Source organism: Trachemys scripta, chromosome 11 (genome assembly GCF_013100865.1).
Source record: "Trachemys scripta elegans isolate TJP31775 chromosome 11, CAS_Tse_1.0, whole genome shotgun sequence".
Classification (NCBI taxonomy): domain Eukaryota; kingdom Metazoa; phylum Chordata; order Testudines; family Emydidae; genus Trachemys; species Trachemys scripta.
Window position 1 is genome coordinate 66,350,982 of NC_048308.1, and position 23,175 is coordinate 66,374,156.

A 23,175-nucleotide genomic window follows, 5' to 3' on the forward strand; every position below is an offset into this window, starting at 1 on the left:
TTGTACATTAACTGACAAAAAGCTCACAACCCTAAACAATTCTTATCACAGACGGATACTGTGGCATCTCTGAAACCACTGTACGGTAGTTGTCGGCAAATGCAGTCTATGATAGCAATGACTATGACACGGTATTTTAGTTGAATGTGAAAGAGGATATACATTTTGCCTTATGGAGTGCCCTTGCTTTGAATAAACTAGAGAAATCCTGTGCTTGAATATCAGAGGTATGGTCTGTTGGTATTTGGTAAGCTGTGAAGTGGCAAAGAAATTTGGATATCTAATATAACACTTGTGGGTTATGCTTAGAGGAAAACGAAATTTACCATAGTCACTTAACAACCCACCCTCTGCAACTATCTTCCCTTTCCTAAAATAAAATACACATTCAAATGATGGGAGCAGCTTGTCAGCTGGCGTCGCGATTGTCGTAACTCCATTAAAATCAATTCACACCAGCTGTGAGTCAGCCCCATTCTGCTTAAAACTCTGTTATTTAAACAAAAACAAATTAATTCCATGTCACTGCACCACGGGTACAAAAATTACCTTCCCCAAACTTAGAATTTTGTTGAGCACGTTTATTCTGGAAGTCAAGTTGAATGGTGATGAAATATCCTTCAAGGTGCTTTTCAGGTTAGCTGTTGAATCTGATAACGCTGTAGTAATGAGAATTTTAAATAAACACATAACTCTTAATCTCTTGAGTAAACCACCTCATGCAATGGCACTACTAGCAACGCTACACCTTTGCTTGTGTGATTAGTACTAGTGCAAGGTGGAAAACAGTTTCCCATTGCACAAAAATTGTAGAGCTATCAAAACATTTCTCCTCCCAAATTGGGACAAAAAGTAATAATCTCGACATCTGTTGTGAACCAAATTTTTTTAAAAAAATCGGGTTTGATCATTTCAAAATGTTTTGTTTTAATTTTGACCATTACAAATCATTTTACAATAATTAGCTCAAATTTTAAAACAAAAATTAATTTCAAAACAAAAAATCAGAATTTTTTGTTTCAAAAATGTCGAAACAAAACACGTTGACAGTCTCATTCCTTTCCCTCCCCCCGCACAAAAAAAATTTCAACTTGAAAAACTGGTCAAAACCAACCCAAGTTTTGGTTTCAACATTGGCATTTTCTCATGAAAACTGTTTCCCAAAAAGTTCTAGTCACTACTCCATCTTCAAAGATGTATGTCAATATCAAATATTTAAGGGATTTATCTGATCTAATGAAATCCTAAAGGTCACATTTTCCTTTTGTAACCTTTTAAAACTCATCCATTTGAATGTTTCATTGGGTCTTCACATTTACTTTAATGCTGGGTCTTCAGTCTTGCAGCCATCACACTTGGTGGAGTCATCTTACAAGGTCTGGGGGGTACTGTTTATTATCTGTGACAAAGTTCCTCCTCTATCTCGGTGGGTCCTGCGCTTATTGGCGGATTTTCTTGCCTCAGAGATTCATCATGTGGGTTGGGAAACAGCCCAGAGACCTTCCCCTCTGGGAGAACCCACAGTCCAGGTCAATTGGGAGGTTTGGGGGGAACCCGGGCCTGCCCTCTACTCCGGGTTCCAGCCCAGGGCCCTGTGGACTGCAGCTGTCTATAGTGCCTCCTGTAACAGCTGCATGACAGCTACAACTCCCTGGGCTACTTCCCCAGGGCTCCTCCAAACACCTTCCTTATTCTCACCACAGGACCTTCCTCCTGGTGTCTGATAACACTTGTGCTCCTCAGTCCTCCAGCAGCACACCCTTTCACTCTCAGATCCTTGCAATTCTTGCTCCCAGCTCCTCACACTCCCCCCACAAACTGAAGTGAGCTCCTTTTTAAAACCCAGGAGCCCGGATTAGCCTGCCTTAATTGATTTTAGAAGCTTCTTCTTAATTGGCTCCAGATGTCCTAATTAGCCTGCCTGCCTTAACTGGTTCTAGCAGGTTCCTGATTACTCTAGTGCAGCCCCTGCTCTGGTCACTCAGGGAACAGAAAGCTACTCATCCAGTGACCAGTATATTTGCCCTCTACCAGACTCCTGTACCCCACTGGTCTGGGTCTGTCACATATCCTACTTGAAGTATATTGCACATCCCCAACTGATATAAATCGGCATGGCTGCACTGAAGTCAGCATTCTTAGAACTATTTGTATTAGGGCTATCGATTAATCACAGTTAATCACGTGATTAACCAAAAAAATTAATCATGATTAAAAAAATTAATTGCGATTAATCGCAGTTTTAATCACACTGTTAAACAATAGAATACCAATTAAAATCTATTAAACATTTTGGATGTTTTTCTACATTTTCATATATATTGTAACTGAAATCAGTGTATATTATTTTTATTACAAATATTTGCACTGTACAAATGATAAACAAAAGAAACAGTATTTTTCAATTCACCTCATACAAGTACGGTAGTGCAATCTCTTTGTTGTGAAAGTGCAACATACAAATGTAGATTTTTTTTTGTTACATAACTGCACTCAAAAACAAAACAATGTAAAACTTCAGAGCCTACAAATCCACTCAGTTCTACTTCTTCTTCAGACAATCGCTAAGACAAACAAGTTTGTTTACATTTACAGGAGATAATGCTGCCCTCTTAATTATTTACAATGTCACCTGAAAGTGAGAACAGGCATTTGCATGGCACTTTTGTAGCCGGCATTGCAAGGTATTTACGTGCCAGGTATGCTAAACATTCATATGCCTCTTCATGCTTTCGCCACCATTCCAGAGGACATGTTTCCATGCTGATGACGCTCATTAAAAAAATCCATTAATTAAATTTGTGACTGAACTCCTTGGGGGAGAATTGTATGTCCCCTGCTCTGTTTTACCCGCATTCTACCATATATTTCATGTTATAGCAGTCTCGGATGATGATCCAGTACATGTTGTTCATTTTAAGAACACTTTCACTGAAGATTTGACAAAACGCAGAGAAGGTACCAATGTGAGATTTCTAAAGATAGCTACAGCACTCGACCCAAGGTTTAAGGATCTGAAGTGCCATCCAAAATCTGGGAGGGACGAGGTGTGGAGCATGTTTTTGGAAATCTTAAAAGAGCAACACTCCAATGTAGAAACTACAGAACCCAAACCACTAGAAAAGAAAATCAACCGTCTGCTGGTGATATCTGACTCAGATAATGAAAATGAACATGTGTCGATGCGCACTGCTTTGGTTTGTTATCGAGCAGAACCCATCATCTGCATGGACACATGTCTCCTGGAATGGTGGTTGAAGCATGAAGGGACATATGAATCTTTAGCGCATCTGGCACGTAAATATCTTGTGACGCTGGCTACAACAGTGCCCTGAGAACGCCTGTTCTCACTTTCAGGTGACATTGTAAACAAGAAGCAGACAACATTATCTCCTGAAAGATGTGAACATACTTGTTTGTCTGAATGATTGGCTGAACAAGAAGTAGGAATGAGGCTCTAAAGTTTTACATTGTTTTATTCTTGAATGCAGTTATTTTTTGTACATAATTCTACATTTACAAGTTCAACTTTCATGATAAAGAGATTGCACTACAGTACTTGTATTAGGTGAATTGAAAAATACTATTTCTTTTGTTTTTTTACAGTGCAAATACTTGTAATCAAAAATAAATATAAAGTGAACACTGTACACATTGTATTCTGTGTTGTAATTGAAATCAATATATTTGAAAATGTAGAAAACATCCAAAAATATTTAAATAAATAGTAGTCTATTATTGTTTAACAGTGCGATTAATCGCAATTAATTTTTTTAGTCGCTTGACAGCCCTTATTTGTATACATTCACATGTTCACAACTATATAGTTCATTGAAATCAATGCAGTTATGCCAGGTTACGTCTGACCTGTAATCTTTTGAATGAGATGTAAGATTTAAGCCTTCCTGACCACCTCTGGTCATTATGAATACTTAATAGATATTACAGAATGTGAATTGTGAATTCATAATTTAATTGAGAGCTCCTTGGAACAGAGATGTCCATCTTGAATGTTTGGGAAACTCCTAGCACATTCAGTGTAATAATAATTATGATTATTTATACTTGAAACCTAAGTCCAAAAGATATGCAGTACTCCTTCAGTGAAAGAGAAACTTGTGACCAATGAAAACATCTCGAAGATTAAATATTCACATTGCCACAAATGAGCTACAGGGAAAGGATTTTTCACAGAAATTATCTGCTAAAGAATTTTGAATAAGAAATTTGCAAAAATCATAGTCAGTTTGTGGATGAGTTATGAACAGGAAAAAAGGCAATATTAGTTACATGTATTTTTATTTATGAAATATTTGGATGGCCCTAGTGGACATCAAAGATCTCATGGAACTCCTTAGAAGAAAACCCTAGTCTTTTGGCCACATTCCAACATTGGATTCAGCTCTAGGAGGGCCTAAGCTCTGATCCCTCAGGGCTTAAGAAATTTTTGAGCTTTGTAAAGAAATTTATTTGTGATTATTCCCACGAGTTTAAAATAATAGCACTACTACACTCAAGCAGCCGTAGAGAACATATCAATCATTTCAACAGCACTCTTCTAGGAATTGCATCTCTGTCAGGAGAGCTTTAAAAGACGAACCTTTAAAAGATTAGACCTTTCCATGCCGCACGCCAAGAACTCTCTAAACAGTAATAGAATTGAATAACATACCCGGTGAAGCGTTCCTGCTTTTTGGAACCTCAGCACTCTGCAGTGATGGATGGATGGTCTTCCCCAGGTTAGGTGACCTTTTCTGCTTTCTGATATAAAGGAAGAGACGAGACCTGTAACTCCACATATGGTTGCTTAAAACTAAACTTACACTAAACTAGAGATGGGCTCAGGTTAGAGCTGGAGCTGACTTTAAGGGCTGGTTGGATGAGGGGTTTTGATTCATGCTCCCTCTGCACTGAAGTTCTGGTTCAGTACCATTGACTCCAGGGAGAGGCCCAAGTACTAAATATAAGAAAGCCAAATTCGCCCCTTATGTAGCCCCACTGACTACATCTGAATTACATCTGGCATTAATTTGGTCCAATCTCTATTTAATTTCCTGTATTTGAATGAAGGGCTAAACATAATCAGGCCAGATTCTGTCCTTTGCCAAGACATGCTCGGCACAAGACCGGGCTGGGACACCAAGGAGTTGATTATGTTTCCCTGATTTTACAGTTGCCCAGGCTTACTGCAAGTTAGAGCAACCTAGGGGCTACTCTAAATTAAGACAACAGGCTGTGCTCACTAAGGGACTGTACTCCTCTTGAGAATCACCATAGGGTACCAGAGCGGGACCTCCATCCCATGAATCATCTCCTAAACTGGGGGGTGGGAGTGAGGAGAGAAGGGTGTTGGCATGGAAAACAGTTTCACTTCACTGGGGGAAATCTCCACTGGTTAGCTGCAGCCAGATGACATTCCATTGCTCAGGAACTGAAGCTGAGAAACTGGCTTATTTACTGCGTTTGGAGCAATAGAAATGAACAGTTCAGAGGTCAGTTAGCAAAATGACAAGTTTAACCAAGCTGCATAATAGGAGACAAATTCTTAGTTTTCTCAATGTGTCTCCCCTAAAATCCTCCAGAAAAATGTCTAGTGGCAACACACCCAGACAATGAAACACCAGGATAGAAGTGTTACGTAATCAAAACAGAGGATGTGGAAAAAGCTAATGTACTCAATGATTTTTTTGCCTCTGTCTTCACGCACAAGGTCAGCTCCCAGATTGCTGCACTGGGCAGTACAGCATGGGGAGAAGGTGACCAACCCTCTGTGGAGAAAGAAGTGGTTCAGGACTATTTAGAAAAACTGGACGTGCACAAGTCCATGGGGCCGGATGCGCTGCATCCGAGGGTGCTAAAAGAGTTGGCGGGTGAGATTGCAGAGCCATTAGCCATTATTTTTGAAAACTCATGGCGATCGGGGGAGGTCCCAGATGACTGGAAAAAGGCTAATGTAGTGCCCATCTTTAAAAAAGGGAAGAAGGAGGATCCGGGGAACTACAGGCCAGTCAGCCTTACCTCAGTCCCTGGAAAAATCATGGAGCAGGTCCTCAAGGAATCAATTATGAAACATTTAGAGGAGAGGAAAGTGATCAGGAACAGTCAGCATGGATTCACGAAGGGGAAGTCGTGCCTGACTAACCTAATTGCCTTCTATGATGAGATAACTGGCTCTGTGGATGAGGGGAAAGCAGTGGATGTGTTATTCCTTGACTTTAGCAAAGCTTTTGATACGGTCTCCCACAGTATTCTTGCCACCAAGTTAAAGAAGTATGGGCTGGATGAATGGACTGTAAGGTGGATAGAAAGCTGGCTAGATCGTCGGGCTCAACGGGTAGTGATCAATGGCTCCATGTCTAGTTGGCAGCCGGTTTCAAGTGGAGTGCCCCAAGGGTCGGTCCTGGGGCCGGTTTTGTTTAATATCTTTATTAATGATCTGGAGGATGGTGTGGACTGCACTCTCAGCAAGTTTGCAGATGACACTAAACTAGGAGGCGTGGTAGATACACTAGAGGGTAGGGATCGGATACAGAGGGACCTAGACAAATTAGAGGATTGGGCAGAAAAAAACCTGATGAGGTTCAACAAGGACAAGTGCAGAGTCCTGCACTTAGGACGGAAGAATCCCATGCACTGCTACAGACTAGGGACCGAATGGCTAGGTAGCAGTTCTGCTGAAAAGGACCTAGGGGTCACAGTGGACGAGAAGCTGGATATGAGTCAACAGTGTGCTCTTGTTGCCAAGAAGGCTAACGGCATTTTGGGCTGTATAAGTAGGGGCATTGCCAGCAGATCGAGGAATGTGATCGTTCCCCTTTATTCGACATTGGTGAGGCCTCATCTGGAATACTGTGTCCAGTTTTGGGCCCCACACTACAAGAAGGATGTGGAAAAATTGGAAAGAGTCCAGCGGAGGGCAACAAAAATGATTAGGGGTCTGGAGCACATGACTTATGAGGAGAGGCTGAGAGAACTGGGATTGTTTAGTCTCCAGAAGAGAAGAATGAGGGGGGATTTGATAGCAGCCTTCAACTACCTGAAGGGGGGTTCCAAAGAGGATGGAGCTCGGCTGTTCTCAGTGATGGCAGATGACAGAACAAGGAGCAATGGTCTCAAGTTGCAGTGGGGGAGGTCCAGGTTGGATATCAGGAAAAACTATTTCACTAGGAGGGTGGTGAAACACTGGAATGCGTTACCTAGGGAGGTGGTGGAGTCTCCTTCCTTGGAGGTTTTTAAGGCCCGGCTTGACAAAGCCCTGGCTGGGATGATTTAGCTGGGAATTGGTCCTGCTTTGAGCAGGGGGTTGGACTAGATGACCTCTTGAGGTCCCTTCCAACTCTGATATTCTATGATTCTATGATTCTATGAAAACAAATTCACATTGGCTGATCCTACCCCAGAGACAGGACTGAAATCAGAGACCTCCAGGTGTTGTTTTGCTCCTTTTGCTGATATCACAGACCCTACAGTTTTCAGCTAGGCTTTTGCAGCCTGTAAAATCGCATAAATTAAGCATGTAATCAGTGAGCATGTGGGCATGTATACACACACGCATGTGCACACACACATAGATTTGCTTTATATTGTATAAAGCAATGTACAAACATTACCAGTGACAGGAAAGCTGATTAACAATCCAAATGACCTGGGAAGGGGGGGCTACAAACTGGCCAAAATATTTTGTTTTTCAGTTGCCAAATTATATTTTTTTTAATCGGTTTTCAGGGTTTTTCCACATTTGTCCAAATTTTCTGCTGGGAAAATAAAACCTTATCTGTTCCTCTTTACACAGCACAATAAAAGACAAATCAGGAGGAATGGCAACATTTGAAATAACTTTGGGCCTGAGAGTTATAATTTCTTGATCCCTAATTAACCACCTTCATTAAGAAGCACAAAGAAAATAATGACTGCCAAAACAACAGGGGCAGCCTGGTCTACTGGGTAGAGCAGTGGGCTGGGAATCGAGAGACCAGGCCTCTCTTCATTGCTTTGCTACTCAGCTGCTATGTGACCTTGGGCAAGTTTGGCCCTTGGCCTATTTAGTAGAGCTGTGAGAAGAAAGGGAATTCTGTTTCATGCAGGATTTCAATATTTTCAGATTTGGTGTAATTACCATTTGGAATGAAACCCCCAAATTTTGAAATTCTTGGTGAAAGGGGATGGAGCTCCGATTCTGGGGCAGTTCCCCTGGTGGGCTGCCTAGAGCTCCCCTGGGAATTGCAGCTCCCAATACTTCCTGGCTTTTGGCTTCCTATCAGGCGACCTGATGAACTCACAGAGAGCTGGGAGCCCTGAGAACCCCACTCCACAGCTGCCCGCCAGGAAAACTGCAGAGGAATTGAGAAGTCAAGGAGCTCAGGAGCTGAGGTTCCTACTGCTTCCAGGTTCTCAGCTGCCAAAGAGCTGGGCAGGCGAGGAAACCAGGCAGGTTTCAGAAACCTGGCAGGCAGGATTCCATCAGAGCCCTGCCTGGGTTCCGTCACAACTTCAACAAAATGAAACCGTCTCCATGAAACATTCCATCGGAGCTTTTCCAACCAGCTCTACTATCTAGCTAGCAAACTCTTTGGTGCAAGAGCTGTCACTTTGGGTACGTCTGCAGTGCTCTGCCCATTTCCTGAAACAGGAGCGCAAACGCAAGCAGGTCAAGTTCTTCAAATGGTGCCTCATCCATGTTACTGGCTCCGATTGCCGGGAGCGTGCAGACCCAAAAGATGACTCAGCTGGATGTGTTGACAGGTTGAGACAATTTCTGGTACAGTGCCACGGAATGGACAGTCAAGTTTTCCCACAGTGCACCACAAATAAAGGGCTACAGCTGGGGAGTGCACTAGGAAGCCTGGGATGGTCTGTGTAGGGCAATGGGGACGTGTGATCACAGGTGGGAAATCAGGATTCAGAAATTCTAAACCCAGGGTTGCTAATCAGTGTGAACACTCAAGCGCAGGCTTAGAAGCACCAAGCCTGCTGACTTGAGTCCCACAGACCCAGGCTTACCCTGCAGTGTAGACACACCCTTACACTGTGTTTGTATAATGCTGAGCACAATGGTTCTCTGCTCTTGGTTGGGGTCTCTAGACACTAGTCCAATAGAAATTATAGCAGTCACTCTAACACAAGTTTCCTGGTGTCAATCCGGTACTGGGCCAGATCATCATGTGTGTAAGTCATCAAAGTTCTGCTGATTTCAATAGAATGACAGATCATCTACACCAGCTGAGCATCCGGCCCACCCACCTCGGGTGAGAGGTCATTGTTCCACGCTAGGAGAGCTGATTTACCAAGAGTATCTTTTAGGGCTCAAAGTAGGGCCGGGGTTCTCAACCTTTTTCTTTCCGAGGCCCCCCTAACATGCTATAAAAACTCCACGGCTCAGCTGTGCCACAACAACTGTTTTTCTGCATATAAAAGCCGGAACCAGCAGGGGGTAGCAAACAGGGCAATTGTGCAGGGCCCCACGCCACAGGAGGCACCACAAAGCTAGGTTGCTCAGGCTTCGGTTTCAGCTCCGGGGGTTGGGGCTTGGGGCCCTGGGCTGCACTCCTGCACGGTGGGGCTTTGGCTTTCTGCCCTGGCCCTTAGTGGGTCTAATGCCACCCATGCTTGGTGGATCCCCTGAAACCCGCCCACAGCCTGCCAGGGGGCCCCCGGTTGAGAACCGCTGCTTTAGGGAATAGTGACAAAAGATGAGTGCACAGAGGTCCTGCTAGTAAAATATTAACCCGTGCAGTGGGGATCTACGCCACCCCTGCATTTCTCTGGCAACCTTACTTCAGCCCTCGTGTGTGTGTGTGTGTGCGCGTGTGTGTGCATTGAGTGTCGGAAGATTTTCTTATAGTGGAAAGCATCAGGCAATTATAATGGTGGTACCAGCTCCTTCTATAATTATTTTAATACAAACATTTTTAAAGTGCCCAGTGGACAATTTGCCCATTATTACACACGTTTCTAAAGCACTGTAGTGCCTAGAACTGGTCTACCACTCACTGAGAGTGATGCCTAGAGATTGCAATCATGACGGCCCCCATACGTCACTGAATGGCTGGCTCCCTAGCCTATAACGACAAAGCAGTTTCATATTCCCTTACCGCCTGAGAGGGGATTTGCCAGGAAGTCTTGGTAACAGATCTTCTGGTGTGTACGGTGTGTCCTTGCACTTGGCATCTGAATCACAGAGCACGGTTTGTAGGAATGGGAAGAAACCGGCACTGGGGAGGTTCCGAGGAGCTAGGTAACCTGGAAAAAATAAAGTAAAAAAAAAATCTAATTCCTGTGACATGGTGTTTTCTTCATTTGAATCTATAATGATTTTCTAAGTTCAGGAGCTTTGGCTTGAGTCTGATTTATGCTAAGGCCCCTGCACAGCACTCTGGCAAGGCAAAGGGAACGTATGGTACTTGTGAAGGACATTTCTGTCTATGTTAAAGCTCCTTTAGCCTGCCAGAACCATGGCAAGGGGCCTTAGTGCAAATGGGAACCAGTGTTCCTTATTTTTACTGTCAATACACACACAATGCAAGATTTTGAGAGGTGGGAAAAAAGATGACTACGTAAAAGATAAGAAAAGCCTTAGAATTGCGATGGCTAGTTCTTGCTTTTGAAAGGTAGGACTTAGCTCCAGCACAACGGCAAAACATCCATAATCACAGGGTGGATCTCCAGGGTTTGCTTGGGACAGCCTCTTTGCAGGACCACTGGCTTCTGTAACCAGTCCCCACTGAAGTAATGGCTCCATTGTGGCTTTTGCCACAAGTTTCATAGATGGGGCAGGTCAGGAGCAGATCTGGAACCAGATGGCTGCCCCTAGTGTGCGGGCTCATCTGTGCTGATCTGTGCACAAACGGTGATGGAGCTACCAGGGCCTGTCCTCCGGCCTCAACATGCATGGGAAAGGCAGTATCAGCCTCACAGTGGCTGCATTCCCCCTGCTCCCCCACATCCCGTGTTCAGTGATCCATGATCCATGTAGCCAGCCCAGGGGAGTAAGTGGGTGCCTTTATGTCCCCTTCCTCCCTTGTGCAATCCCATAGCCAGGGCCAGAATTGAGACCAAGGGTATTGCAATAAAACACCTGTGGCTGGCCCATGTCAGCTGACAGGCTCACAGGGCTCGGGCTGCAGGGCTGTAAATCTGCCATGTAGACATTTGGGGTTGGTCTGAGTCCTGGGCTCTGGGACTCCGTGAGGCAGGAGGGTCCCAGAGCCAGGCTCCAGCCCAAGCTTGAACATCGACATTGACATTTTATAGCCCCACACGCCCAAGTCAGCTGACCCAGGCCAGCTGCGGGTGTTTTATTTCAGTGTAGGCATATCCAAAGACCCAGATCCTCAACCGTGTTTAGGTACCTAACTCTGGTTGATTTCAATAGGGTCTACATGATTAGAGAGGCCAGCATTTTAAATACAGTTTGCCCTGCCCTGCCCTTTGCCAGCCAACACAGCTCATTAAAGGCCCTTATTTTCAATGACGGCACCTCTAGTAAATCCTGAAGCTCTTTCACTTAATCACAGCATATAAGAAGAGATGCACAAATAACAAAAAATACCTGGCAAAGAAAGCTGCTCTTATTTCTGATACAGAAATGAGTCACCCACCTGAAAGCTCTGTGCGGCCTGTAATGGCAATTGATTAGCTTGCTCTTTAACCACAACAGACGACCAGTCACGCCTTTCCCTGATCTGGTCACCGCTTTCTCTCCATCTCTTTTATGGGCCCTAGCATTAGATCTATTACATGTATTAGCGGTCAGCAATGCCTGCAAAGCTGAAACGACAGCCTGAACGGTCCCAGTGGTAACATCAGTGTTAGCAACATACCGAACACTCGGAACATACGGCTCTGAGTCAATGGGATAAATACATTGAATTCTAGGGAATCTAAAGAGAACGTTTTCCTTGCATTCCAGAACCCAGGTTTTCATCTGAACGGGTAACCCTTGGGTGAGTGTGTGTTACAGGGCCCCGCTGTGACAATCCAGAGAGGATACTTGTTGTGCTGCCCCAGCTATAGAGCCTGGGCCCTTTAGCTTAAGCGGTAGTGGCACGTGCATTTAGCTCTGCAGGTTCCCAGGTCAATCTACAGTGTTTCAGCCATGATGGTGACTGGCACATCAACACCCTGAGAGGCTGATGCCTTCATATCAATATCTCAAAGGCACCAGCTGTGGGCTGTATTCCACCCACTTTATGCCATTGCTGGAGGCGCCAACAAACAGATCCTTGTTGCACCTGACCTGGATCCAGCCGCTTGTTTTTCCTGATGTGTGCCATTGCTGGTCTGGTCCCTTAAAGGCACAGTCCACTACACTGTACCTTGGTGTAGAAATGAGGAGAGCACAGCAAAAGTGCCTTGAAGCTGTTTTTGCACCTCCTGGACTTGCAGCACCCTACCTTCCCCCCCCCCCCCAGGTAAGGTACAGCAGCCACAAGGCTAGGGGTAACTAAGGGCTGTACTGTGGCCCAGAACAGCTGGAATGTGATGTGCAGCTGCCATGCCCACTCATTCCTCCAGCTCGCCTCTGGCAGGTCTTCTATGCTGGGGCTGCAAGGGTTGGTAACAGAGAGTCCCTGGCACTGGGGGCATTCCCTACCATCTTTACAGCCTCTTTATGCCAGTGGAGCGTGTTACTGGGCTAATTCACCTCTGACCATTCCTGGTTTCTCTGAGAGCACCCCTCTAGCTGTCACCTTTCTCAAGATGGAATCATGCCATTTTCCCACTCTTAGACCAGGCCACCAACCCTTGTGATCAACTGTGATTCCCAGCAGATCTGACTTCTGTTCAGTACCCGCAGTTCATTTCCCTCTGGGGCAATGACCGTGGTAACCAGCGACCCAACGGCCGTCTTAAAGGCAAGTATTATTTATTTGGGACAAAAGCATTTCCAAGAAAGGTTCAGAGTAGTAGCCGTGTTACTCTATATCAGCAAAAAGAACAAGGAGTACTTGTGGCATCTTAGAGACTAACAAATTCATTTGAGCATAAGCTTTCGTGGGCTAAAACCCACTTCATCGGATGCATGCAGTGGAAAATACAGCAGGAAGATATATATACACAGAGAACATGAAAAAATGGGGTCTGCCATACCAACTCTAATGAGAGTAATCAATTAAGGTGAGCAATTATCAGCAGGAGGGAAAAAATGTTTGTAGTGATAATCAGGATGGCCCATTTCCAACAGTTGACAAGAAGGCGTGAGTAACAGTAGGGGGGAAAAATTAGCAAGGGGAAATAGGTTTTACTTTGTATAATGACCCATCCACTCCCAGTCTTTATTTATGCCTAATTTTGTAGAATATCAGGGTTAGAAGGGACCTCAAGAGGTCATCTAGTCCAACCCCCTGCTCAAAGCAGGACCAAGCCCCAGACAGATTTTTACCTCAGTTCCCTATATGGCCCCCTTAAGGATTAAACTCACAATCCTGGGTTTAGCAGGCTAATGCTCAAACCACTGAGCTATCTCTCCCCCCCAATTTAATGGTGTCCAGTTTGCAAATTAATTCCAATTCTGCAGTTTCTCGTTGGCGTCTGTTTTTGAAGTTTTTTTGTTGGAGTATTGTGACTTTGAGGTCTGTAATTGAGTGACCAGGGAGGTTGAAGTGTTCTCCGGCTGGTTTCTGAATGTTATAATTCTTGATGTCTGATTTGTGTCCATTTATTCTCTTGCGTAAAGACTGTCTGGTTTGGCCAACGTACATGTACTGCCATGTACTGTACAAACCGTTACAGTGGGTATGGCAACACCCATTGTTTCATGTTCTCTGTGTATATATATCTTCCTACTGTATTTTCCACTGCATGCATCTGATGAAGTGGATTTTAGTCCATGAAAGCTTATGCTCAAATAAATTTGTTAGTCTCTAAGATGGCACAAGTACTCCTGTTATTTTTATTTCAGAGAAAACAGATCTTAAAACAACCAACAGATGATATGTGGGGTGCAGGGAGCCGAGGTTGGGCAGCCAGGTTCTCGGTGGGGAGCAGGAAGTTGGGCTACTGGCAGGGAGCTGCATGCAGAGCTGAGAGCCCGGGCTCTCAGCCCCCCTCTCTGCCCCTCTTAAGTCAGTGGAAGCGGTTCTGGTGAGGACACGAATCACCGACAGAAGAAGGGCAGTGTGGACATGAATCACCGCAGTAATTACTGCGGTGGCTGTAAATCAACCTAACATAGGTCGACTTAAATGTATAGTGCAGGCATGCCCTTAGTAACCAGGCTCCATATCAGTATTCTTCGGTGATTACAAAGCATCACCACATCCATCACAGAGCAGAAACCAGGAAGTTCTGAGCTTTCGCCTCAACTCTGCCTCTGGCTGGCTATATGGCCTTTGGTAAGCCCCAGCCCCAAGGGGCACCCAGGACAGGAGTTGTAACTCAGAGAATCCCTTGCTTTGTGGAGGAAACAATTTACAGCAGCGGCAGCCCTTTACTGAGTGCAGCTAACTCCCCCACACACATCAGCTCAGCTGCACTGGCCCATCCATGGCAGAGAAATTGGAACTGCTTTGCAACCTTTAAATGTAACATTCATTATCATCTTCAACACTGAATTTTGCAAAAAGCAACAGAGGGTCCTGTGGCACCTTTGAGACTAACAGAAGTACTGGGAGCATAAGCTTTCGTGGGTAAGAACCTCACTTCTTCAGATGCAAGTCAGTGTGAGGTTCTTACCCACGAAAGCTTATGCTCCCAGTACTTCTGTTAGTCTCAAAGGTGCCACAGGACCCTCTGTTGCTTTTTACAGATTCAGACTAACACGGCTACCCCTCTGATACTGAATTTTGCATTATTTCTACTGCTATGCAATAGCTCAGCAGACCTTGGGGAGGCGGTCCCAGAAATACTCAAAGCCCTGTAAGTCATATAATTCTCCCCTGTGCACAGTATGTCTTTCTGTCACTAAAAGCATGTAGCAACACATCCAAGGAAATGCCTGCCCTAGTCTTTCCCCTGCAGCTGCAATAACGACAGTTCACAGCAGCATCTTTTTATCAAAGTGGTTTCACCCACCATGACAATATGATTCAGAACCCAGAGTTTTATCTTTTTAATAAGACATCCAATGGAACTCTGCCTTTGCTAGCAATGAAACACACTGCATTCACACCCCTCTCAGTCAAAATCATGTTCCCTCTCTAAAAACACTTTAGGTTACTTAATTCTTTACTAACTCTTAAAGAAAAGTACAAAATCCCAACCAAACAAAACTCACACCATAATGAGCTGCAGACCTACACCTGGATCCAGCTGGTCGGTGTCCGCACCCATGGAGAGACAAATCAGCATAGCTTCATTATAGTGCTGCTTGGGCACCGGAATGCCTGTTCCCCAGGAAATCCCAACATTTTGACAGTTGTTTTAGTTCCAAATTGGAACAAAAAGTCAAAACATTTGAAATGTCCTGCAGAATGGAAATTCCAAAAGAAAAAATTGATTTGAAACCATCAAAATGTTTCATTTTGATAGAATAAAAACACTTTGCTTTGATTATGCTGAAACATTATAAATTATTATTGATTATATATAAAACATTAGCATTAATATTTGAATAGGATATAAAAGTTTAATCAAAATATCTTGAAACAACCAAGTCTAAAAAGAAACTTTTCTACTGTATCAAAATGAAATGTTTTGACGTTATTAAAACAGTAAAGTCAAAATGGTTCATTTTGACACTTTTCCACCTCAAATTCTGTCAAAATCAATATGTTCACATGAAATGTTTCGGTTTTGACAAAACTGCATTTTCTGATGGAAAAACTGTTCCATTGAAAATTTTTCAACCCGTTCTACTCAACTGAAGCCACTAAAGCTACACGGATTTGCACCAGAAGAGGATTTGGTCTGCTGATTTCATCGGCGCTTCCCATGAGCACAGGGGTCCTCTTGCAGGATTGGGGCCCAGAGGAATACAGCCAGGCAAACATAACATGCTTAACTATATTCATGCGAGAATGTTCATTGAAGTCAATGAGACTGCTCATGCGAGGGAAGGTAAGCATGCACTTAAGTGTTTGTAGGATCAGGGCCATCATTACTAACACCAGGCAAAGGAAATCAAACGTACATATCTTGCATTTTCTACTTTAAACTTCCAGAGGTTTGTCTCTTTTACTTATTAATTTAGGTACAGGAAAAACCAGCACAGGAGCATGAGATAATGGTCAATGCTAATGACAAACATAGAGCCAGATGCTCAGTTGGTTGTAAACTCACAGAGAGAAGCTGATTTACACCAGCTGAGGATCTGGCATGTAATCTATCGACCAATACACTTCTCTACCTTTTCCTTATTCTCTTTGATTGGCCACTCTCCAACCCTGGTTAAAATGCAGTCTTGGCATAAGAATATGCAACTCCCATTTGGAAGTTACACTGATTTATACCAGGACTGAATCTGCTCTGCTGACTCACTCATTGGCTTCCTACTACTGCTGTCCTTAATTAATTTCTTTTTATGTGTCTACATCCTGTATTTCTGGCTCTTAGTGGTTTACTTTTCCTCTTCGTGTTCTCTGTATTCATCTTCTGCCTTGCAGCACCTGCCAAAGTTAATATTCGGTCCTACAAGATGGATGGGGTCTGAATGGTTACTTCTCGGGCCTTAAAAATATTTGTTCCTTGACATTTAAGAATATTTTTCCTCCCTCCCTGTTCATTCTTTATTTGGTTCAGGCAACTTTTATGATCTTTTCGTCCATCCTCCCTCCCTCCCTTCCTCACAGAACTAACACTTTCTTGGGGTAAGAAACTTCTCTTCCTCTCAAATTTGCCATACCATGCCATCATATTATAAACCTTATCAAGTCCTCCCATGCTCCATACATGAGACACATGGACTCCATAGAACACTCAACCTGTCAAATAGTGCATTGAACGTATTTGTGGATAAATTTGTTCATTAAAAAGCACTGTGTTTAATCTGGATGTTGTTTTGTCATTTGGAACTCATTAGATGTCTATTGTCATTTATATTTACTAAAATTTTACAAAATGTATTGTAAAAATATTTACATGAAAATTGACCTTGTTGGACTTTTCCACACAAAATGTTTAAATCTGATGTGCATGCAATCTTCTCCCTTCCCCCATACACAGTTCCGCCTCTCACTCTCTACTCCCATCCCCATCATGTCTCTCCCTTATGTTGGCAAGGAACAGTGACTTTATTTCCTGGCCCAGTCATATGGCCATGGTCAGGAAGATAAAGATCAACACCCCTGTCTAATGACACATGACTCCAGTGGCAACTGTTACACCCGTTGTGAAAAACATCAACTCCCTGCCTCCAGCCCAATGCTGCTTTGTGAAGCTCCAGAATTCGTTGTTCCCAGCTTCAGAGGTTCACTGCACTGTTCCCAGAAGCCACACCCCAATCTGACATTCAGTCAGTTCATAACTTGGTGGTTACATTCCTGTCACCCATTTTTGCTGTTGTAGCCTCTCTAAGCTCTCTCAGTGTTTCATATGCACCGTCCGTGTTTGGATCAGGACGCTGGTTGTACGCACTCCACCATGTTTTCACAAGCACAGAGTCTACCTCATGTTCCTCCCCCAAGAAATATTCATTTGACACAGGCTATGGCTACTGCTAGGTATATAGTTGCTCTCTTGGCTTGCAACCTAAATCATCTCTTCTATTTAATTTATAACCAGGAAATGTGGTAACTCATTAATAATTCTCGTCTCACTCTCTTTTAAAATTACCAATTATATTCAGGTCTTATTCAGAATTTGCTCCAGGACATGTCATGAGGTGATAAAAGCGGGCTATGGATTGATGAGAGGATAGAAACTGCTAACCTCATACCGGTGTTCCAGACAGTCCATTTTTACTTATTTGCCTTCTCATGGGCTATATGAGAACGTGTAGCTTTTAATTCAGACTGCTGCATTATGTGCTTCTTCTTATGCTACTGAATTATTGCTCCTTGTTCAACTTCTTCCTTCCCGCTACCAGAGCTGTAGTTACTGTCTGCTTGCTTTTTAAAGGATATATAGTTCCAGTGGAACTTCTGCCATCTTCCTTAGAAGATTTCATTGTGTTACCTGAAAGCTGCTCAGAACTTCCCAGTCTTTCCACAAGTCCACGTTTATCTCTTTAATTGGTGACTAAAACTTTATTGTGAAGAATAATTTGATAAAACTCTGTACAGAACGTAACTATTAACCTCCAGGCCTGGCATCTGATTGTTTATTAGGGTACGTCTTCACTACCCGCCGTATCGGCGGGTAGCAATTGATTTATCCGGGATCGATATATCGCGTCTCATTAAGATGCGATATATCAATCCCCGAACGTGCTCACCGTTGACTCCGGAACTCCACCAGAGCGAGTGGCGGTAGCGCAGTCGACGGGGGAGCTGCGGCCGTCGATCCCGCGCTGTGTGGACCCCAGGTAATTCAATCTAAGATACTTCGACTTCAGCTACGTTATTCGCGTAGCTGAAGTTGCGTATCTTAGATCGATTTCCCCCCCCCCAGTGTAGACCAGCCCTTAGACTGCAATTGGCAAAGCTAAAGAAAAATTTGGAAGTTTTGTTCAACTATTTGCCCATCAATGTGGATGCTTCTCCCAACCTTATCCAGGGAATCCTGACATGTTGGATCTACAGAAACAAGACTTTTCTACTTCCAGCTGGGCTGGACGTTGTACAAGAATAGCCTATCTCATTTTATTTTGGCACTTCCACATCCAGGTGAAACCCAGAAATGCAGAGCAGTGGGGGACGTGAAATATAGTGAAAGAAAAGTAGAATATTCATAAAAAGTTTTGGTGTGAGGTTTTCAGTGGTAGTTGAATGTGATCAAAATCCTTATTTTATCTGAACCTATACACCCATTTCTGGTATCAACCAGGTAGCATCAACTGATCCAGATGAGTCAAGATCTGAACCTTCCCAAATTAAAGGCAACTATTCAGCTAAAAGCACCTGTATGAATATGAGGTTTCGATTTGCTCAATTATAAGCATGAGGGCCAGACACTTAATAAGGTCCAGATCCAGAATTCCCTAAAGTTTGGGGGTTTCAGATCCAGGGCCTTGGAGCAGGCCTCTAGCAGGCTGAATGAAAAAATATTGAAGTGCACAAAAATGGGAAGGAAGTTAAATGAACTCCTTCAATCCTTAGAAAAATATCTGAATCTCGCTCTGGATAGAAGACTAAGGTTGTTCCTATTTTACCAAAACTCATTTGCTTATCCCTCCTTTATTTACATCGAGTGATGAGGCATTACCCCACACTATCAACATGGGGTAAAAAGTCTTGTTAAAATATTGACCAGTTCTGCCCTAGCAACAACTATGTGGCCTTTAAGGACTACTGACATAAGAGCCATTGGCATCTCTTCAAAGCATAGCTCTGACACCATATATACATATTAAAAAATCAAACAACTTCAGAATTATCTGCTGACTGCCCCAATAACTGGCTGGTCCATCCCTAGCTTTATGAATCTGGTAGTAAGATATTACACATGAATACAGGGAAAAGGATCTCATCAAAAATAGTTAGCAGCTCATCTCTGCTGCCAGCAGTATGGTTTATTGTGGTCAGAGGCGGCTCTATGTTTTTTGCCGCCCCAAGCACGGCAAGCAGGCGGCTTTCGGCGGCATGCCTGCGGGGAGTCCGCCAGTGCCGCGCCATCGGTGTCCCCACCGCTGAATTGCTGCCGAAGCCGCGGGACCGGCGGACCTCCTGCAGACATGCCGCCAAAAGCGATCTGCCTCACAGCGACTGGCAGGCTGCCCCCCGCGTCTTGCCATCCCAGGCATGCGCTTGGTGCGCTGGTGCCTGTAGCCACCTCTGATTGTGACATACTGACAAGAGTTGTTGGCATCTCTCCAAAAGTCAAGACTGAACTTGGCCCAGGAGAAATGAGCAGGCATCACCTACTGATAAGAGTTTTACAATTGACTTCAATGGGAGCAGAGTGAGGTCGGTGCCAACTGCTTTTGGTAATCCCACTCTAACCAAGGCTTTTCCCCTTCATTTTCACAGCCATGATATCAGTGCCCTTTGTGGCCAGCTGGCTCCCACGTGGTCTTCTGCCTGAGCATACAGTCTGCTGGTAGCCTCATACAAACCGTTCGTTGTTGTGATCTCAATCCAGTGCCTAAAATGGGCAGGTCTCCACATAGCAACAATCACCATCACAACCGATACAAACTGGCAGTCTGTCCCACAGAGAGGCTAGGGCCCAGCATTATTGGCTGTCCCTGCACGACAGGTTTGTATCAGCAAGAAGAGAAGGAAACCTGCAACATCAATGAGCCCTGAACTAGCTCCCTAACCATTTGTGATGGGGGTTGCCACATTCTTTAGAGGGAGAACAAAGTATAACAGTCTGAAAACTCAAAACAAGTTTTCTAAACTATACAGATTCCAATTCTCAGGTTCGGCTGAACTGTGCCTTGGCAAGGAACCAGGGCAGGGAGCGAAGTGGCCTTAAAGAACCAATCTAGCCAGCTGATCCTGAGGCAGACTCATCCCTTGGTGCAACTTATAGCCGCCTGGGCTGCTTAGGTAGCCGCTAGGGACTTGTCTGCATACTGTCCTTCAAGGTGCTTGTGATCTGCTTTGCCCTGGGGCAAAGGTTCTTCCCTCCTGTGTCACAACAAGTTTTTTTAAAGTATCATTTGTTAAAAGAAAAACTTCAAAATGATCAAAAATGACACCTTTCATCAAAGCTTTCCAATACGGAAGAGAACATGAAGCACTGCAGCTCCTGATAGCAAGGCCCCGATCTTAATTTTAAACACGTTTAGTCCTATTGCCTTTAATGAGCTTAACATTGCCCTTGGTGTCTGGAAGCTGATTTTACAAGCTAATTTAGGGCTCATGAGTGAAATCCTCACTCATTGAAATCAGCAGCAAAACTTCCATTGACTTCAGTAGGGCCAGGATTTCACCCCATGACTGATGCTGAATTGGACATGCAGGTTTCCCCTGTACCACCCAGGAAGTCAATGGGAGTTGAGGACGCTCAGCACCATGCAGAATCCATTCTATTCATGTTCAGCTGTGATCATCCTCTCTGTCGTACCTGAGCACTTTCCAGATGTGCCTTTGTGACTCGCATCTTCTCACCTGGAGTTCTTTCTTTCTCTCTCCCTAGCCCCAAAGTGAAACTGTTCAGGGCTTTTAAAATTTCTATTATTAAAAAAAATGTACTATATGTATCTGTCTGCTTCTGCTACACAGGTAGGACCCTATGTAAATCCTGGCTCACATGCCACAGACAAATTGTGTAACCTCTACTTTTAAACTGCGGCGTGGCATTTCCCAGTATTAATCTCAATAATGATTATCTCGTACCTCAGGATCTCCCTTTTGAGTTACTAACTTAGAGCCCAATCCGGCAAGCAGAACTCCCCTCTGAGGCCAATGGGAGTTCCACACTCAGCGGGCTTTCAGCATCACCCTGGTCCTTGCTCACGGCAGAACATCCCTCCCACTTTGTACGTTACAATACAAATGTGTCAGGGCCGAGGTTAGACTCAAGACTGGCTTCCAGCACAAGGATCATCTTTCTCTCTGCACTACACCCTACCCCCAAGATTACTAGTGTCAAAAACAGGGACATGCTGGATGATGGAAAGTGGGGCAAAGACTTCATGGGCAGGGAGGAGAGCATTCTTCATGGAGGACCCTCAGATGACGGACCCTTTCAGAGCAAGAATGAGGTACATTCGTATCACATTAAGAGCACACAGTGCATAGCTCTGCTCTGTGCATAGGCCTTTCCTATGCAAAGCAGGCTGTCAATCAACCCAGTGACATTTTCTTTGTAAACTGTATCGAGCACGATTCCTCAAAAAGTCCATGTCATTGGAAGAGCGGAGATTATGGTCTAACTGGAGAGCAATGTACTTGTACTTGGCAATTCAGTGATGGGTGCATTGTAACTGGGCAGCTAAGCAAGAATATCAAACAGTTGTCTGAATCTGGTTGTTGTTTTCAAGACATCATGCAATGAATAGAGGATGGGGATCAGTCTCCTAAGGAGAGCATAGACCGAGAATAGAAAGATGTGAGGCAGCAACAGAAAGGAAAGCAAAGGAGTAGAATAAAAAGGTGGAGGAGCGGGATAGGAAGGTGTGGTGGGGTAGGGCAAGTGCCAGTCAGGGCTAGGAGTTTAATTTATGTTCCTCGGCAGACTGAGTGGGTTGAGCCCTTAGGGATAGATTCTATCTTGTACACATTCCCATAACCTGTAAGACCATCTGGGTTGCCTGTGTGGTGCGGGGTGAGGTTTTTTCCATAGTTACTATGCAGACTAGTTAATTTTTCTACTCCAAGAGTGAATATTTTACTAGGCATAGCAAATAATGTACCTGACCCATTTCAGCTCTTTTTCTGTTCCTGAATTATCTGCGAAGAGCATATTATTATTATTATCTGTACTGTTGTTGCAGCTAGAGGCATCAGTCTGTGCTAGGTGCTGTACGGGCCTGCAATAAAAAGATACTCCCTACCCCAAAAACCTCCCAATCTATTTATTCATTATTGAAATTAGTCACTGAATTATTCCAGACCAGTCGATTGCCGAGGAGCCTGTCCTATGGAGAATTTGATATTAAGATTTGAGCTGTGTTAGTCTTGACTGGACATAGTTGCAGATCTCATAGTACTTTTAGGTTCCCTGATTAGATGAGATTAGCTTTTAGACTGAGGTTTTCAGTGAGAATCTTTAAGCATACAAAAGTCAGTGTCTGAGAAGCTCGTTCTCTCTCTCTGCAGCTTATTCTCTTTGCTGACTGTGCTAGCTACATGTAATAATCTGTCCATTGCTACGTGATTGTAAACAATTCCTTACCTATGCTCAGTGATTGCATCCTTAAAAATATGCACTAGCGCCGGTCAGGAAGCACTGGGTGCTATAGCCCTGCCCCTGCCCCTTCTCTCCTATCCCCTGTCCCACTCCCGCCACGCACCCTACATCAGCATTTGCAAGGGGGTCCTTAGAAGGCAGATTTATGGCTGTTTCTGTGGTGGCTGCACCAGGGGAATCCTGCTTTGGACAGATACAGGGCTTTTAGGGCCCTTTACAGTGCTACAGTCCTTTTCCGTGCTGTAACAGGGCCACAGCAGGGAGAAGGATTTCACCCCACATTTCCAAGTGTTCCTCTGTAACTACGAGAGCTAAAAACCTATTTTTTTACAAAAATGA

The 23,175-nt window shown here is 44.1% G+C and overlaps 1 protein-coding gene across 1 annotated transcript in view; it reads right to left on the bottom strand.

Moving 5' to 3' along the window:
• Positions 1–23,175, bottom strand: part of ABCA12 (ATP binding cassette subfamily A member 12) — a 128,956-nt gene that overhangs the window by 101,976 nt on the left and 3,805 nt on the right. Inside the window, exons 3-5 of the mRNA XM_034786070.1 lie at positions 10,092–10,239; positions 4,673–4,761; positions 550–659 (exon numbers count right to left, since the gene is read on the bottom strand). Coding sequence (XP_034641961.1) covers positions 550–659; positions 4,673–4,761; positions 10,092–10,239 — 347 coding nt within the window. The remainder of the gene's footprint in view (positions 1–549; positions 660–4,672; positions 4,762–10,091; positions 10,240–23,175) is intronic.